This window comes from Sus scrofa, chromosome 14 (genome assembly GCF_054392235.1).
Source record: "Sus scrofa isolate SSC_HxYL_T2T_F1_AM1 chromosome 14, Sscrofa_HxYL_maternal_Yorkshire_Landrace_v2.0, whole genome shotgun sequence".
NCBI classification, from domain to species: Eukaryota; Metazoa; Chordata; class Mammalia; order Artiodactyla; family Suidae; genus Sus; species Sus scrofa.
In genome coordinates this window covers 147,451,901-147,471,250 of record NC_139396.1, presented here as the reverse complement: position 1 = coordinate 147,471,250, position 19,350 = coordinate 147,451,901, and the positions used below count along the sequence as shown (strand labels likewise).

The 19,350-nt window shown below is 43.4% G+C and overlaps 1 protein-coding gene across 50 annotated transcripts in view; it reads left to right on the top strand.

The window, feature by feature from the left end:
- Positions 1-19,350, top strand: part of ABLIM1 (actin binding LIM protein 1) — a 338,773-nt gene that overhangs the window by 307,269 nt on the left and 12,154 nt on the right. For 24 of the 50 annotated variants that reach the window (XR_014826278.1, XR_014826269.1, XR_014826274.1 and 21 more), the window contains 6 exons: positions 979-1,098; positions 9,939-10,043; positions 11,717-11,764; positions 14,912-15,058; positions 17,578-17,669; positions 19,032-19,143. Coding sequence is in view for 1 of the 50 variants with exons in the window: in XM_021073348.2 (XP_020929007.1) it covers positions 979-1,098; positions 9,939-10,043; positions 11,717-11,764; positions 14,912-15,058; positions 17,578-17,669; positions 19,032-19,143 (624 nt within the window). In the remaining 49 variants the exon portion in view is untranslated. The remainder of the gene's footprint in view (positions 1-978; positions 1,099-9,938; positions 10,044-11,716; positions 11,765-14,911; positions 15,059-17,577; positions 17,670-19,031; positions 19,144-19,350) is intronic. The other 26 variants (XR_014826292.1, XR_014826306.1, XR_014826311.1 and 23 more) reach the window with 6 other exon arrangements.

Genomic DNA, 19,350 nt, shown 5'->3' with positions numbered 1-19,350 from the left:
GGGTGATGCCAGTTATTAGGGTTCATAGTTATTTTTTAGAGACGGGGCTCTGCTAGGATAGCTATGGCCCACACAGAGCCCCCCAGAGTATCCACGCCTTAGGTTCTAGAGGCCAGAGGATGGTGGGGATCCCTGGGTCTGGGTTTAGGTCAATGGTCTTTTTGTCTTCTGAGTTACCTAAATTTCCGGCTCCCCAGGGCCACCAATGCACAATTCTCCGGGTCATAGGTATCCTTTCTACCCCAGGAACACAGACAGGTTTCCCTTCTATGCAAGCAAAATAAAATGAAACTTCCAGCAGGAGAAGTTTGCAGCTTAAAAAAAAGGGGGGGGGGAGGAGTTCCTGCTGTGCCACAATGGGATGAGCAGTTCCAGGACACAGGTTCGATCCCTGGCCCGGCACAGTGGGTTAAAGGATCTGGTGATGCCGCTGCGGTGTTGTTTGCAGCTGCACCTCGGATCTTATCCCTGGCCCAGGAACTCCATGTGCTGCAGGGTGGCCCCAAACGAAAAACAAAAAGAAGAAAAAAAATCTGACCTTTATTTTTAAGTACTTCTTTTCAAGGTTCTTGAAATGATTGTCATCTTTTTTTACACGCGTTTCAGAGAGTTGGTTTTGTTTTGTTAGGTGCCTTTTAAAAACAGCTGCGGTTGAGTCTAAGCCTGGCGCCGGCTCAGCGGTAGCTGGTGTCAGCCTGACAGAATGTCCTGGTGGCCCTTCCCTCTTCCCAAAGCCATTTATTCTCAGAGAGTGACTCTGTGCTGACCCGAACCTATTTGCGGGTGCTCCCCTACTTTGCCTAAGCCTTCGCAGGTACCTTCTTAACCCTTTCTCCTTCCTCCTTTTTCAGACTCCCGATTAACGTTCTTCATTTGTTTTTCTCCCTTGGAACGATGGTGCTGTCCCTGTGCCCGTGTTAATTTCTGCTCTTCTTTTCTGTTTCCGCCCCGCCCTGCCCCTGCCTCCCTGCCGCACAGAGCTGCTGTCTCCTGGTGTGCAGAGGTTGAACTTCCTGCGCACCAGCAGCTTCAGCTCCACCCACAGCGACTCCCGCCCCAACTCCCCCTTCAGACACCACTTCCTTCCCCATGTCAAAGGTAAGGAGGCAGGCGTCTCCAGGCAGCACCCCGCCTAGCGGAGATTGATTAGCGCCCTGCCAAGGCTAATAAGGTGCATCTCCAAGAGCGAGCGCCAAGCTTTGGACCGCTCAGCATGCCTGTGTGTGTCATGACCTACACCCAGCAGTGTCTTAGAACTGGCATCGCATCTCTCGTTAGGAGAAATGTGTCATTTCTAAGGGCTCTAGATGAAGAAACAGGAAGTACGTGGAAGACCATAAGATTTGTTATGGACTGCTTAGGAAAAAACTATATATTATTATTTTGTTTTTCTATGTGCCGAAAGCAAAATATAATATATAATTGGGGAATGTTCCTCATTTTGATATGTGATACGGCTCAGCAAAGCGCAGCAGTATTCAGTAATAAGGATCGCAAAGTTCTCTTAATGGTGATCCGCCACGTAACCATGTCACAATATTAAAATGTTTGGACCATATGAGAGGTCTATGGCAGTCTTACTTAAGTTTCTCTCCTTGAGCCAACCCTTGATCTTCCTTTGATTTGTCCTGATTTCTGCATGAGGGACAAGAGGGGCTTTGCCTTCTGTCTTCTGTTCCCGCCCATCTCTGCCCTCCCCTTCCTGCCATTCCCACTGTTCTCATTGTCTGTTATCCTTCCATAGTGGTCCTCAATCAGACCGCTCTGTCCTCTTTACATGATGGGGGAACCAAGAGCCCCAAAGGGATTCTGAAGGGGCCCTAATAAGTAGGAGCTCCCAGAAAGAGGCTAACTTTTTCCATAGTCTTGATTTGAACCAAATGAACCAAAGCAAATAGCTGAAGGAAGAAGTAGCAGGCAAGCACAGATGCTGTCTTGGGGCTTAAGACAGACCTAAAGGAGGCTAACTCTGTGTTCCAAAAGCTCACATCACTAATGCTTTCTCGAGTTGCCTAAATGTTGTGCTTTTTGACTGACTTTCATTTGCAGTCTGCCCAAGCTGTTTGCTCACTTGGATTATCAGCACCCAGTTGAGTCCTAAAATATAGATTTGCTATACTTATCTGTATGCCACTATTTTATAAGCATGCTATTTTAGCATTTTCTATGCTGTGAAAATAACATTGCTGACATGCTTATTGAAAAGGCACCCTATTTGCCATTAGCAAAGAGATCTTTTTTAGCAGGTGCAGCACTTTCTAAAATTCTTGACAGACTATTTAACATTATTACTGCTAATTAGTATTGGAGAGGGAAGACTTTTATTATTTAGATGTCAAGATGATACTTCAGAGAATGTCTGTAAAACCATAGGAAATGACTGAGAAAAAAACTTCAGAGATGTATTTTAAAGAGACTTTAATATAGAAGCCCTTGGCCAAATGAAGATTTTTGTTTGTTTCTAACATGGAAGAAAAAGCCATTTTTTAATTCATTAAAATGTAAACTACCTTGTTCAGTGATTCGATGTTTCCTCTTTCCGAAGAGTTTTTGTAGGAAAAAAAAAATGCGATGTACCCTGTAAAGCCATACGAAGTTTGTACATCACAAAATATCAAGATTCACAATAGCTGTGACTGTGAGCAGGCTATGGAGAGATGGACACTCATGTGGACTCTGGAGTCCTGGGCTTGAATTTTATCGCAGTATTACCTCTGTCACTGGCTACCTGTAGGATCTTGGAATGTTGGTTTAACCTTTTGAGTGCCACTTGCCTAATCCATGAAAGCTCCCCTAGGACATCGGGGTGTCTGAGGTGAAGTGCCCTGGTGGGCAGGAAGCTCTCCTCCGTCTGTGATCTCCCCGCCCCCAAGACACACACCTGCATGGTGCTCTTAGAGCACTTCCGGTTGCATCAGTCCATCACTTTTCACAGCATCCCCGTGAAGTCAAGTAGCACAGGTGAGGGTGGAGGTGGGTGAAGAGCTGGCCCCTGGTGAAGGGACTCACAGCGAGGAAGTGGCAGCACCAGAACTAGATAGATCTCAAGCCTTCTCATCCCTCATTCCCACAGGGGGGGAGTGTTTCAGTGTAAATTTACATGAAGTATAATTTTTCAAGCAAACTTTTACTTTCCATCTCTTTTTAATTAGAAATTGCATGTTCTCATGGAGGCTAAGACAGACAGCTACTATTAGCCATTTAAATTACAGAGTGAACATATATTTACTTTCCAATAGAAATACCAAAGGGTGATGAAAATCACAGTACCTCGGTGTGCTTAAATAGTGCTTTATTAAAAATGTAGATACACATTCTTTTCAGTTTTCGATCTGAATTTGAAGTTTGTGACACAAATAGTATGGGTTTAAATTATGAAAAGCGTTAGTGTGTGACCCTGAGCTTACATTTAAAAAACATCTAGGAGTTCCCGTAGTGGCTCAGCAAAAACGAATCTGACTAGTATCCATGAGGACACAGGTTCGATCCCTGGCCTCGCTTAGTGAGTTAAGGATCCAGCATTGCCATGAGCTGTGACATAGTTTGCAGGCATGGCTCGGATCTGGCATTGCTATGGCTGTGATGTAGGCTGGCGGCTACAGCTCCAATTTGGCCCCTAGCCTGGGAACTTCCATGTGCCGTGGGTGTGGCCCGAAAAAGACAAAAATAAAATAATAAAATACATCTAATTGTCTCTCTCCCTTTTTCTTTTTATTGGACATATACCTGTAGTTTTTCAGATGAAATAGCTGACATACTTCAGGTACCAAATATAATGTACGTAACAGGATATGCTTGGTTTTACAATCAGATGAGCTTTTTGCTAAACTACAGAATCTGTCATGGAGAATTTGTATATTAAAGGCATTGCTTTAAAAGCCTAGTATATTTGCATAACTAAATACAGATTCTCCAAGGATTTACATCTTAGTTCTTGTGAAAATACATGTATCCATTTCCAGGGAAGGCATCTCCCGCACAGAGGGAACTTATGGCCATTGAAGAAGCACCTCTAAGACGTCTTTATTTTTTTTTTTAATTTTTGTCTTTTTGCCATTTCTTGGATGGAGGGTCCCAGGCTAGGGGTCTAATTGGAGCTGTAGCTGCCAGCCTATGCCTGAGCCACAGTAATGCCGGATCCGAGCCGCGTCTGCAACCTACACCACAGCTCACGGCAACGCCGGATCGTTAACCCACTGAGCAAGGGCAGGGATCAAACCCGAAACCTCATGGTTCCTAGTCAGATTCGTTAACCACTGTGCCACAATGGGAACTCCTAAGATATCTTTAAAGGAACAAAATCTCCCGAGATTTTCCATGGCTCTTCATTTAAACATTCACTTTTTATCTTGGAGCTTGGTTTGTATTTCAGGGACATTGTTTTTAAACTAAGTATAAGACAAGGAGTTTGATGACTGCAAGGTGGGCTTTCCATCTCAGGAACATATAGCAGAAAGCAGGGGCCCCCTCGCCACTCTGGCGGCCAGAAGACCACCTCCCAGTGCCCACATCCAATCCTTGACATTTATTCCAGACCCATATGGCCCAGGCCCCCAGGGTTCACTGAGCTGAGGACACCTGCATGGGTATAGAGCCAAGATGCGTGTCACCAGCTGTCTCTCTATTTCATGGGCTTCCCTATCCATCTTCTGCGATGCCCAGTAAAATGCCCATCTTATTTTCCATCACGTTTTTATTTCTGTTCTCTGACCTTCCTTGCAGCTTCCTTCTACATCAGTATGTCATTGTTGGGCCATTTGGTCAAGTGCATGCCTATTTGGAAAGACTCTTTTCACCTCGTCTGGGGCTTTGTGCCATGTCTGCTAAGTTTCTCTTCCTTTCCTTTTGAAATACTGTGAGACATTACCTTTTGTATCTGTGAAATGTAAATCAGATTTGCGAACAGGAGGGCTGCATATATTAAGTCTCTTTGAAAGAAATCCTCCTGGTTTTGCCATAGATATGAGTGGCCATGATGGAAGCATGTGTTTGACACTTCTGGAAGGAAACCGTAGCCGGGCATCCTGAAACTCTGTCATGAAATTCTAGAGGCTGCCAACTTTAAGGTCCCCTCAGAATTTTTATTTTGGAACCTACGTACCCAGGAGTCCAGAAGCTAAACCTTGCACCAGTGGAGTCCCACCATAGACACAGGCATTGTCGTTTAGACTGACCCATCTTAGACTTTGTCACCGAGGTGCTCAAGGTGCCAAAAAGAATAAAGGGGGGACAGAACATTTGAACCTGTTAAGTACAGTGGGAATCCTGCCAGGGAACAGTCTCCCAAGGACTGAAAAATTGGCATATTAGGATGACATGGAGGGAGCTAAAAATGGAGACCAAGCAATACACATGGATGTTGCTTCTCATCCCAGTAGCTCAGATCACTAACAGCATAGGGTGAACCAATACAAGACTTATTTAAAGGACAAGGTGGCTACGAGTATCATGTATACATAATAGTGTATGATATATATACACTATTATATATACACTAATATGTATTATTTTTAAACAATGTCAATTCCAGGCTGATGGGTGATCATGATGACGATGATAATAATAATAATAACACCTTTCAAATGTGATCTTTCATCTCATGCCTCATATATTGCTTTGCCTAAGTAATGAACTAAGCACAACGATAACCTTTTAGGGTCCTCATCAGTTATTTCCATCCAGGACAGCGTTAAAAGTTTTCTTACTGAAAGATAGGGTGATTTAGAAAAGGCCTCATCCTGAGAATTTTTTTTTCTTTGAAAAGTGCCAAACTTTATAATGCCGTTCATATTCAAGGACTAAGAATGTGACATCCAGCAACATGGTGGATTCCAAGGCCTTCTTCCCAGTGAGCCATAGTGATGTGTAAAAATCGTGCTGGGCAGGACCACTTAGATGGGCGTGTTGCTGAGTATGTTTACCTAGTATTTTAAAATGTCTTGTGGGAGGTTTTAAATAACTATAGGATTAAATCTACTTATGAAGACTTGAACACACTAGGAGTTTTTTCCTAGTCACAAGAAGAATCAATGGTTGCTGAAGATATGCCTCCAAATTAAAAAACAAAACAAAACAAAAAAAAAACCCTGCCCTGCAGTTCCTGTTGTGGTGCAGAGGAAAGGAATCTGACTAGTATCCATGAGGACTCAGGTTTGATCCCTGGCCTCCATCAGTGGCTTGGGGATCCGGCATTGCTGTGAGCTGTGGTGTAGGTTGCAGACACGGCTCGGATCCCAAGATGCTGTGACTGTGGTGGGCTGGCAGCTGTAGCTCCAATTGACCCCTAGCCACAGGTGCAGCCCTAAAAAACAAAAATACAAAACCTGCCCACCTGGAGACAGCATGCAGCCAGAATTCACCCTTGGGGAATTCAGACAGTTGCTCCATAGCCTTTGGAGCCAGGCAAGTGGTGGGCTTCCACTGCGGCTCTGCATCAGAACATCTTAAGGATAGAAAGATTTTTAATACCTGGGCAAATGCTAATGCTAATGACCTTAAAGCTTCGTGTCCCAGGTTTGCAGCTGTTTTTGTGTATGCATGACGCAGGCTAATACCTCTCAAAACAAATGTCATAGAGTTTCCTCTGACCAGATATCATAACCAAACCCTGTGAGAACATTTCCCTGAAAAATCTAATGTTCTGCAAATACAAGAAGGTTAGAGGTGGCAGACTTAAGGGCAGAGAGCAATGTGGTTTCAAAGCAGTAGCACCAGCACTCAGGATATGCAGAGTCTTCAAAAGACAAACTCAAATAAAACAGGAAAGTCAAGTCTCTCTAGAACTTCCTTGAGCCCACAAGAACTATTTGGTTTTTTTCAAGTCTGGATAACTCTTGGGAATAATTTCTAATGTTTGTGAGAGTAAAGAATTCTTCTGAAGTGAAACATGAAATTGGGGTTACTGAAGATCAATCCTAATGGGAAAGTTATTTTAAAAGAAAAAAGGTGCTATTGTGATCCCATTGCTGTATACTGGCATCTGCTGCCTTTACTTAAGAGAAGGATGATGGCGAGTCCTGCAGTGATGCTAAGTAACTAAATTAGGCTATTCATCGCTGGAGAATTAATTAGTTGGCCTACTTCAGTCATTCATTCATAGGCGTTTATTAAGTACTTACTCGTGGCTGGGCACTATGCTGAACACACAAGGATAAATGAGACCTCGTTCTAATTCAGCCTAGGTTTAAAGCAGAATTTCCTTCTCTGTGTAACGTATATTCTTCCTTCCCTTGCTTGCCTCTACTTGTGGTTTTGTTTTTTGTTGTGGGGTGTTTTTTTTTTTTTGGCCACACCCTCAGCATGTGGAAGTTCCTGTGCCAGGGATTGAACCCCCCACCACAGCAGTGACCCAAGCCACAGCAGTGATAATGCCAGATTCTTAACCCACTGAGCCACCAGGGAACTCCAGACTATATTTTTCATACTCATATTTTCAGACACGAGCTGATTATTTCTCTTTAGGAGAGTGATTGGAAATGACAAAACATTTTCTTTAAATGAGCTTTGTAATAGATCAGTGGTTTGGGGTGAAGCTTCATAATTTTTAGGAGCTAATATCTGACTCTAGTAAAAAGTCAACATTATAATATACTGGGAGCTAGATGCTAAACTGAAACTTTTTTTTTTTTGTCTTTTTTTAGGGCCGCACCTGTGGCACATGGAGGTTCCCAGGCTGGGGGTCTAATCAGAGCTGTTGCTGCCAGCCTATGCCAGAGCCACAGCAACACCTGCATCCAAGCCACGTCTGTGACCTACACCACAGCTCCTGGCAACGCTGGATCCTTAACCCACTGAGCAACGCCAGGGATTGAACCTGAAACTCATGTTTCCTAGTCGGATTCATTTCCACTGCACCATGACAGGATCTCCTAAACTGAATCTTGAAAAAAGGAGGGGATGGTGTTTCCTTCTTGGCTCAGTGGTTAACAAACCCTACTAGCATCCATGAAGACGCTGGTTCCATCGCTGGTCTTGCTCAGTGGGTTAAGGATCAACCATTGCCATGAGCTGAGGTGTAGGTCGCAGATGAGGCTCAGATCCTATGTTGCTGTGTCTGTGGGATAGGCCAGCAGGCAGCTCTGATTCAACCCCTAGCCTGGGAACTTTCATATGCTGCAAGCATGGTCCTAAAAAAAAAATCAAGGAGTTCCCTTTGTGGCGCAGTGGAAACAAATCTGACTAGGAACCATGAGGTTGCAGGTTTGATCCCTGGCCTTGCTCAGTGGGTTAAGGATCCAGCGTTGCCAGGAGCTGTGGTGTAGGTCACAGACACAGCTCCAATCTGATGCTGCTGTGGCTGTGGCATAGGCCGGCGGCTATAGCTCTGATTGGACCCCTAGCCTGGGAACCTCCATGTGCCGAGAGTGCAGCCCCCTCCCCCCAAAAAAAAATAGGGCAAAATTTTAGAAAAATTTTGACTTGTGCCCTATTTTCTGAAGATCTATGATTTATTTAAAATTATAGACCCAATTGATAGATAAATTAGACTTTTTCAAAATGTAAAACTTTTGTGTTTCAAAGGACACTATCAAGCAAGTAAAAGACAACCCACAGAAAGGCAGGAAATATTTGCAAATCATATATCTGATAAGGGACCTGTATCCAGAATGTATAAAGAATGCTTACAACTCAATCGTAAAAGTTACTAACTTTTGGAAGTCCTACTTCTTCTAGTGTGTTCTGGGAGTAGAAGTTTGCTCAGTCCCGGGGAAGGAGGCCAATAGGGTAAGAGCTGATCTCTTCCCATTTCTGCACAAGTCTCAGTTCACCCCTGCGGTTCTTGGCAGAAGGAAGTGATGGTGGCTCTGGGGTGGTTCTCCAGGCATTTGTGGCCAAGCCTAACAGTCTTTCCTAGCCTCACAGTCTTTCCTAGCCTCTTCCCCATTCCCTCCCCCAAGAACAAAGTGCTGTCCAGCCACCGAGGGCTGTCCCATTGCTCGCACACACCATAGCCCTTCCTTCCTTCCCTGTGATGCTCCAGCTGTTACCCATCAGCCACCTACCCACCTGCTGAGCTTACTCTTCAATGCCCAACTCAATTCAAGCATCTTTCTGTAGCCTTGCTGAAAAACCAATGGCATCTCTCTCTGAGTGTCATAGAAGTGTTTGTACACCCCTGAGTATACAAACACAGTATGCTTAGTTGTAAGCTTGTCTCCTTAGGTAACCCTTGCACCCCAAAGGGTCAGACACCACATCTCATTCACCTACACCTCCTTAGGTGAAGCTCACTGTCCAGCCACAGAAATGCTCAGTAAGTATCTCCCTGAAGGAATTGTTAGACTGGGTGGAGCCTGGTCTTTAAGAGAAAGATGGAGAGAGGTATAAATTGTCCCCAAGTACCTGGAAGAAAGAGTTCTGACTCTATTGTGTGTATTTCCAAGTGAGGCAATGGGAAATCTAGGCAGCAGTGAAGACACTTTGTGTTGCTCAGGGGAAGGACCGGGTGACCACACAGCTTCCCAGACTTGGCCTCCTGTTGAGAGAAATAGATCCCGATTGATTGCCAGCCTCTGCCATCATGCCTGGAAGCAATTGTATTTGGGTTTGCCTGTCCCACCCCTTTACATGCCTGGGATTTAACCATCTGACAACTGAGCCTGAATCATCAAGCGACTTTCCATTCCTCTTAACGTCTCCTTTCCATCAAATCAGTTTGCTGTGCGAGCTCATAGCCTTCAACTGCATGCCATTGGAATGATGCATCTTACCGCTAGCTGCTCTTTAACCTAGTTCTTAACTTGAACTCAGATCTCCTTTTTGGAAACTTAAACCTTATGCCAATCACAAAGGTGATGAATTGAGCCTGTTTCTTTTGTTTCTCCTTTTTGATGTCCCTCCTTCCAGCTTGTTGGTTTGAATTTTTTTATTATGCTTGCTTTGTTTTCTTTATTGCTCTCCCTTCTCTCATTTTGTTTTCTCCATTCTTCTCATTGGAGGCAATGAGCCGTCCAGCGGCCGGAACTCCCCTCTCCCTTACCGGCCAGACAGCCGCCCTCTAACTCCAACTTACGCTCAGGCCCCTAAACATTTCCATGTTCCAGGTAGGAGCTGACATGGTCTGTGTCTTGGTGTCCTGTCACCATGTAGAATGTAGCCTTGTCACCTCTGTCTCGTCTCCATTTCTCATGCTCTTTTAGTTGAGATGCACGCAGACAAACCCTAAATTGCAGGATCTGACCTAGAGGGCCTTTCCAAAGTTTTGTATGTGACATGCCAGGATAGTATTGAAAGTTTAAGTTTTTCTAAAAAAATTTTGAAGGGGGGTAGAAGGTAGAGGGTGAAGGAATGAGGGTTGAGTTGCCTTGTTTTGCTTTGACTAAAACTGTAGTTTTACCCTTATATGAGTACCTTCCAAGATACCACTTTGTGGTTTAGCGTCCTTGACTAATTATCACAATGGCAAGATAATTATCTCCTTATCTTAAAGGTGGAACCAAGGCATTCTTAGATCACTTTGATTTTATCTGATGGTCTCCAATGTGGAGAGTTTTTCTCTGGGCTTTTCAGAGAACTCTAAAATTGGGTTGTTTGGAGGGTCTTTCTGCAGTGGATAACTAACTAACCACCTCCATAGCCCACAAAGACATCTTGCAATTTAGGCGTGGTGCTATAAGCTCTGCTGTCATAATACAAATAGTAATTCGCCATCAGGAACTGGAAAAATCAGAAGCCACTGGCATCTTAACGTTTAGGGTCGGTCAACTCAATTTGTGAGGGTAAGATTGGCCATTGGAAGCCATGATATTATTTTTCTATCATATGTACACTGCTTTAGCTACTGAAAGTGGTTTCATAAATTACCCATTATGTTAATGTTAGCACACGCATTTGGAATCGGTTGTAGTCTCTTCTTTTGCATTCCAAACTTACCTAATAAAACAGAAGAAAGTTCAATGGGATTCATACCCCTGAGATTGGACAGCCTTTTTTAAAAAAATGTTTCCTTGAAACTTGAAACTCAACATTGTACATTTATGGTATTTTTTTGCATGAAGAATGCCCCACCAAGATACAGAGCCCAAGGGTTCTGGGGAAACAAACCTTTTGAAATTTCCTGAGTATTTGCAGTCAAAGTGAAGTGGTAGCATAATCAAATGAGGTCCTGTATAAATAGATGAATAATATTTGGCATTTCTTTTCCTTTTTTTAAATTTGGCCTATACACATTAGGATTTTGTCAAACATCTTGTCAGCACACCAGACTAGCCTTGCACATGAGAACTGTTCCTATGTCTTACAAAAACACATCATTATTTTTTACAACATCACTTTCCGCGGTTCCACTCATTAGTTGAAATGTAAATTGAGCCACTCGTCTCTACCGGGAGCTCAATTTCTAGACAGTAGCAATTTGGGGATTTTCCCCAAACTGGTTATGTCTTCCTCACCATCACAGTATCTCCACTGCTTGCATTTCTTCCTGTTTTAACCCCACTTTTAGTGAAGTGTGTATTTGAAATAAATGGCTTGTGAGTGAATGACATCTCTTTATATCCAAGATGTATTACAAAGGATTCCATATCACATGTCTATAGTAATTGGCTCATCCCGTAGTCTCTTCTCTGGGTAATCTCAATCTTTGTAATACAGAAGTTGACCTCGTGGGTTATTTTTGTTCAAGGGTCTTCAGTTTGGTTTGCCTCTCGGTTGATCTGTTTTTGCCATCGCCGAATGAGTTCCCATAATCACACACCTTTGCTTTTCATTTCCACAGATCAAGGGATCAACATTTACCGAAAACCACCCATCTACAAACAGCATGGTAAAACCCGCTTTCCTCTGCATAGCTTTTAAGTAGCAACATCAGCTGAACTCTTTGCTGCCCTCTGAAAGGCTTGTCTGCTAATGCTTTTGAGACTCAAACTGGGATGTCCAGCATCTTATGCCTTTAAGGTCTCCTGAGATACAAATATTGTGAAATAGAGCCATTTAGGTGAAGCGCTGGGACCAAGGCTAGGACCTCGGTCTCACTTAGCTGGATTAGGATGCTCCTAGGCTATTTCTGAGCCCATCCAACCGTGTAGCATTCCACTCATAGAGAAGAGAAAGTACGGATCACACTGTAATCCACAAACACCCAACAAGACTTTTTGGGGGCGGTGGGGGGCATCTAACCAACCTCTGTGATAATTTTGATGATCTAGCAATCAGTTTAATGAAAACTAGTGAAAGCTAGCTACCTAAAAAGTTAAGTTGACCAAGCCTACATCAGCCTGACCAGCTCCCCAGTTTCTGGCAGGTGATGCAGACATCTGCACCTTGCAGGAGAGTGGATGGGACTCACGCTGAGACCAAAGTCCTAGCCTTGGTCCCAGCGCCTCACCTAAATGGCTCTGTGAGACCACGGACTTGATGTCTGTCCCTCAGTTTTCTCATCTGCAAGAACCAGGGCATCAGGCCAGCTTGTCTCTAAAATTCCTGCAAACTAAGATCCACTGTTGTGGATTTATAATTGTATTTGCCTTTTCTGGGAATATCGACTTTTTAGACCCCAGAAATCACATTACTCTTTGTAAATCACATTTCCCTCCGCCGTTATTAGGTCTCTGTAGCTTCAGCTGCTATAAATCGTGGTGAAGGCATAGAAAGCCAAGGCTGGTCTGCAGGTGTTCTCAGAAAATTAGACACAAATTGTGCCTGGAAATTTGAAGGCTGCCTTTTGAATCCAGTTGATGTTAATCAGTCCTGAAGGCTTAGGAGGGCATGAACGAAAAGCTAATAAAGTTGAAAATGCAAAAAGGAAAAAAAATTGAGGTCGACATTCTAGGGAAAAAAAAAAAAAAGAGAATGTATGTATTGTATTGATTCTAGAGCTATGATTTTTTTTCTTCATCTGTGTGTGTGTGTGTCGTTGTTTTTTTTTTAAGAGTTTACATCCTGTGCTTGCTTTCTTAAGTTTAACATTGTTTTTGTTTGCTTTTTTATGGTTTAATGTCTTCTCACCCACTCATTAACATGTGAATGTTTACTGTCATCACCAATTCTAATACGTAAGTACAGTTTGAAGTCTAGCTTTTCTTTTTTTCATTGAAGCATAAGATTCCTAGTTTGATTTATCAATTTAGAGACTTAAAAAAAAACCCCACTAAAATCTCTAAGCCCTTGCCTCTCTAAACAAGAATAATCAAATAATCAAGATTTAGAGTGATTGGATAATGTTAGGTTGTTTATTTGGAAGGGATGAGCTGGCTTCTTTTTGTGAAATTAACTTGGACTTTACTCTTTATTTTCTTTTAGTCGGTTATAATTAAGAGTAGCACAACCAGAGTGGTACCTCCCAAAGGACACTCTGCAAAAGAGCAGTTCCATGTGATAGATGTCATACCGAAAGCTGGTATCTGTGCCCTATGCCTTTGGAAAATACATGCTTTAAATCAAGTCACACTTCTTGGTCTTTAAGCTGCCAATGCATTGTGTCCTTCTTTAAGAAGAGGATCTAGTGTGCATTGCTTCCCAAGCTAATTTTATTTTTTCCTCATGAGGTTAGAGATTCAGAAAAACATTGTTCCATGCCTGACTGAGAATTTACCCCTAATATTATTATATACAGAGACCTCGGCCAAGTTACTTAAGCAAACTGAGTTACTTTAAAAGCAAACTAAGTTACTTTTTTAAAAAAATGAGGAGTCGGAGATGGAGATTCATGAAAGTTACTTCCAGATTGAAAAATCTGAGAGCCCGGGGAAGGGGCCAGGTTTTATTGAAAGCGCTATAGATGTATTTTGAAATGTTTAGTAACATCCCAGATGAGTTTGCAAAATGAGCCAGCATCAGCAGCTAACCATTTACCCTGGTTTGTTTTGCTCCATTTCTGTGATTAGATTTGGGGCTCCAAGCCAATGACTCCTCTTATAAGCAGAGCCATTAAGAACTCTATGAATTAGTGCTGCTCCTAGTCTGGCTTTTGTTGTTTCAAGTTAGATGACTCATTTGTATGTGCAGACCCTTGAAGGAAATTGGTGTGGCAAACCTAAGTCTCACTGCTAAATTCCTGCAAGCTGACAGTGGATTTTCCTGCCCCCATTTCACCCAGGACTCAAGGATGCATATATAATAGGCAAGGATTAAGGACCCGCATCAATCTTTTTGTGGACACAAAGCCAGCCAGCTCTCTCAAATGACAGTGTCATGCTTTTCACTTACCTCTTTAAGTTCAAGTTACTAATTCAGATTCCTAATTGCTCTAGAAGAATGTTGTCCAATGGAACCTTCTGTGAAGATGGAAAGGTTCAATAACCGTGCTGTCCAATCCCGTAGCCACTAGGCACATGTGGGTATTGATCACATAAAATGTGGCTAGTGCCACTGAGGAACTGAATTTTAATTTTTGTAGTCATTTTGTTTTATTTCATTGTATTAATTTCAATATAAATAACCACATGTAGCTAGAGTGAGTATTGGACAGCACAGCTCTAGAACAAGGGTTTTCAGTGTAGAACAGATAGAGAAGGAAGCTTTGCTCTGGCAGAACATAAGGAAAATCAGTGGTCACTAGGCACTGCTTAGCGACTGGCACTTGATAATGGTGATAAACAGCTTTCTGGAGTTGATACTCTTGCCAGAACATAAGAAAACTATGTGAGAGGGTTGTACCCCGGAGTTCCCATCATGGCACCATGGAAATGAATCCGACTAGTATCCATGAGGATGCAGGTTTGATCCCTGGCCTCGCTCAGTGGGTTAAGGATCTAGCATGGCCGTGAGCTGTGGTGTAGGTCTCAGACACGGCTCGGATCTGATGTTGCTGTGGCTGTGGCGTAGGCTGGCAGCTGTAGTTCCATGTGGACCCCAAGTCTGGGAACTTCCATATGCTGAGAGTGCGGCCCTAAAAAGCAAAAAAAAAAAAAAAAGGGTTGGACCCCATGGCCTTGCAGACCAATGGCTAAGCTGCCCCCTGATTCCCATCTAGATGCAGCTGCCTTGGCAGCCCAGAGCAAGTCTTCAGAAGACATCATCAAGTTTTCCAAGTTCCCAGCAGCCCAGGCTCCAGACCCCAGCGAGATACCAAAGATTGAGACGGACCACTGGCCTGGTCCCCCCTCACTTGCTGCCGTAGGTATGCAACTATTGTAGCTAAGCCAAATGGACACATCGTTAGGAGATCTCAGAGGTAGGGGATCTCAAAATTATTAGGAGGTCTCCAAGTGCAATGCTTAAAAATATGCAAGGAAATGTGTTCCAGTGTAAAGATTTTTAAGAACAGTATGACCAAGAGATAGACTAGTGAAAAGAACTAAGGTGATATTAACCAGGGTGCAGAAGGCTTCAAAGTTACAGAAACCCAAGCACCAGAGCCTTGTGCTAACTAAACCCAAAAAGGTGCAGAACTGGTCTAAAACAGATGGCTTGCATGAACTCTCCATTGTTATTGTAAAATCAGTAACTCTTTTGAACCTAGCTGAATCAAAGCCTCCTGCCAGTAATTTTGTTCTGTACCATTAAAGTATAATGGATGGATTTACTGAGGGTCCACAGAAGCGTGGCTTCTTTCAATTAAATTTGTTTTAGATGATTTCAAGGTTGTAATTACAGTTCTCTTAACAACCAATCTTAACACACCGAAGCGCTTTCATTTTTCCTGCCTGATCACGTTCTCCATGACTAAGAAGGGCTGTTACAGAGTGGCAGGTGTTCTGAAATATTACGCATGTAAAGTTACATGAGTTCACATCTGTCATTTCCATGACTTAACGTGCTAAAATGTCGCATTCAGGCTGTTTCATTCTTTGCTTTGAACCACACATTTATGCTTTGGGATTATGTCTGTGTCTTTACTGTTTTGTCAGTAGTGAAATCACTAAAAAACTAGTATTGGCAGACTCAGAAGCTGGCACTACAAATTAAGTGCATCAGCTTTACATAGAAAGTACCTATCTTAGCATCTTTCTGTTGACCCCCCGAAGGCCTTCAGTTTTCCAGAATTCCAAAATTTTCTTCATCATGCTCTTTTTTATCAAGTTATTTTGAGAATAACTTTTACAAGCCATAGATGTGGGTTTTAAAGCAATTTATATTCCTAGAGATAGGTGAAGGAAAACCTACCTCCCAGGTTCATTATTCACAAGCATTCCATAATTAGGTTCACTTGAGATGTGTCTGGCTCTTGTAAAACTCATGTCTATTAATTGTTACTAGTGTAGATTAAAGACAGAAAATTCAAACTGATAGTTACAATTTTAGAAACTAAGCATCAGTCATCAGGGGTTTTTTGTTTGTTTGTTTGTTTTGCTTTTTTGCCAATCCTTGTCCTTCAGGCAGATGTGAATCTGCTGAGGTCCCTGGTTCAGTCATGTTGCTCAGTGGGGACACTAAAACAGCTAAACTTTGGGGGAGAATTAACATTTTGTTGTTATTAGCTATCATCACTGAATAGTTTAAAGCTCCTTGGGGTTCCAAAATGAAGAAAATTTCTGGTCCATTCATCAAAACGATAAACACTGAGACTATTAGTTAATGTTTATTTTGATTAGATTAGCAAGCTTTCCTGTTTCCTCCCGCAGCCAGACTAATCCAAGGAACTAAGGAAAAACAGTAATTATCTTGATTTTCTCAACCATTCAGACAGATTCCTCCTTTCCACTTCATCTCCCCTTTTCCAGGAAGCTTAAAAATTGTACATGATCTGCAAGATTATATTGAAATAAGTAACTTCTTAGCTGTATTAACCCTTTCAGTTGACCCACACACATAAAACTCTTTTGTGACCCTTCTCCAAAAGATTTAGGCCCAGGAAACATTGAAGACCCATCCCTTAAAAGAACATTTAAAAACAGGTGCTCCCATCATGGCTCAGCGGCTAGTGAGCCCGACTAGCATCCATAAGATACAGGTTTGATCCCTGGCCTTGCTCAGTGGGTTGAGGATCCAGTGTTGCCGTGACCTGTGGTATAGGTCACATTTGCAGCTTGGATCCCGCATTGCTGTGGCTGTAGTGGAGGCCAGCGGCTTCAGCTCCAATTGGACCCCTAGCCTGGGAACCTCCATATGCTGCCAGTGCAGACCTAAAAAGCTAAAAAAAAAAAAAAAAAAAAAATTTAAAGCATACTTTTTAATGAATTTATTGAGGATAGAAGACAGGGTTATTGTGTGTTCACAAGCCCCAATATTCAGAAAAAGAGAAAACTGCAAGATTTTTAATTTGTCACAAGAGAGGGACTCCGTCACCTATTTGATGGTATCTGGATGAATTTGGATGCCTCTCCATTTGAACACTGGCCTTGGGGACATCAAAATAATAACTACAGATGCCCCTCCCACTTACTCCAGAACTTCTGACCGGTAGCCAATGCCATGACTTAGACCCCATCATAGTGGCAAACCGAGGTCTAAATGAGCTGATCATATTGTTGGGGGGCCAAAATCCATGCCTTACGGAATCACCCACTGGACTTGTCTCAAGAAACCATCCAGGGGTGCTGAATTGGTGGCAAGCCCTTTCTTCCCCCGTGTCGTTGAGGAATGTTAAAGACCACTGCTGACTCTGCCCACCTAACAAGTCGAGCGTGGGCAGGCCTGTCCCTTGAGATCTCCTTGCCATGGGGCTAATGTGAGAAGTTGTCTTTGCTGTGGAATTAGGAGCTGACACGAGACGCAGATCTAGCGGCCGAGAGGAAGATGATGAGGAACTGCTGAGACGCCGGCAGCTTCAAGAGGAGCAGTTAATGAAGGTCGGTCCTTCAACCACTTGGCTGAGTCTTCACTTTAGTTCCGTCAGTCCACGCTATGGAATGACTGCTATGGGCAAAGCCACCAAGATGAGCGAGGGGTGGTCCCAGCCCTCAAGGGCTCGCCGTCCAGTAGGAGAGCCACCAGAGGCATCTGGTGACGATAAGGCAGAAGGCTTAGTGGGTTCTGGAACTGGCAGTGAGAGCGGTGAGAGCGGTGAGAGCGGTGTGGGATGTTTGGGCCTCTTCAAGGAGAGTGAAACTCTGGGGTGGGGATGTGGGTATGGTGCATGTGTTGGGGATGTGGGTATGGTGCATGTGTTGAAAGGATGCTGAAAGGCCAGGTAGAGCCAAGGTGTATTCTTCCTTCCTTCACACACGCTCTGCTGAAGGAATTCCCTTGGAATTCTCCAGGTCTTTGCTCAGGACTCATAGGACCTTGTGTGTATATCTGAGCCAGGAGAGGGGGGGATAAAATGGACTCTTATGAAGACACTCTCATTATACACCCCCTCATCTCTAGCATGGGCCCACAGCATCCCGGAAGACCAAAAGAAGGGTAGTCAGTTATAGCCTGGGCTAGGGGTTGCCCGGAAATTGTAAACTCTCCTACCACAAAGGGACTGATGAATCTCTTCAAAGGACATTTCCCAAAGATACTTAATCACGTGGGAAATGCACGTGATACTAGTTGTATGGGGGAAATGATACAGAGTTGCACATATGACCTCAGTTTTGTGTGCTATGTGCATAGAGAAATACTGGATGACTGCTCTTCTTTCCTTCTGGATTTTCTAAAATCTGTACAATGAGCATGCATTATTTTGTTTCTTTTCTTTTTTTTTTTTTTTTTTTTTTGCCATGCCCATGGCATGCCGAAGTTCTGGGGCCAGGGAATGAACCCATGCCACAGCAGTAATCAGAGTCACAGCAGGGACAACACCAAATCCTTAACCCACTGAGCCACCAGAGAACTCCTTCTTCTTCCTTGTTTTTGAAAAAAGCAGTGTACTTTCTTCTTAAAGGCTACCACACCCAGCCTTCCCTTCTTACATCAAAAATCTGTACACACTCCCACATTGCCTTCTGAGTTTACCTGCTGGCTCGTCAAGGGGAGGGCCAAGAAGGGAGAACATTCTTCTGACATGGAGCGTGGCTTAGGGCAGCAGAGCCTTGACATTGAAAGGGCTAAGAGAAATTCAAGATCCCAAACCTGACTGATCTTTTGAGGAACCACCAGGCTCTGGGACTATAGCTCAGGCCTCTCCAGAGTCAGGAACTTCTTATAGGATCTCCCCCAAAAAACTGCAGTTCCCTGAGAGTAATTGCAGGCTTCGCTCTCGTTTTTCTTTTCTTTGTGAATAGCTCAACTCAGGCCTGGGCCAGTTGATACTGAAAGAAGAGATGGAGAAGGAGAGAGAGAGCCGGGAGAGGTCCACCCTGGCAGCCAGTCGCTACGATTCTCCCATCAACTCAGGTGAGCAGTAGACCCACCTCCCTGAGCAGGAGCCAGCCACCTGCCTTCAAGGAGCCAATCCTGACTGTTCCAGGAGAGGCAGGGCCATTTCTTTTCTTTTCTTTTCTTTATTTTTAATCTTTTATATATATATTTTTTTCTACTGTACAGCAGGGTGACCCAGTTACACATACATGTATACATTCTTTTTTCTCACATTATCATGCT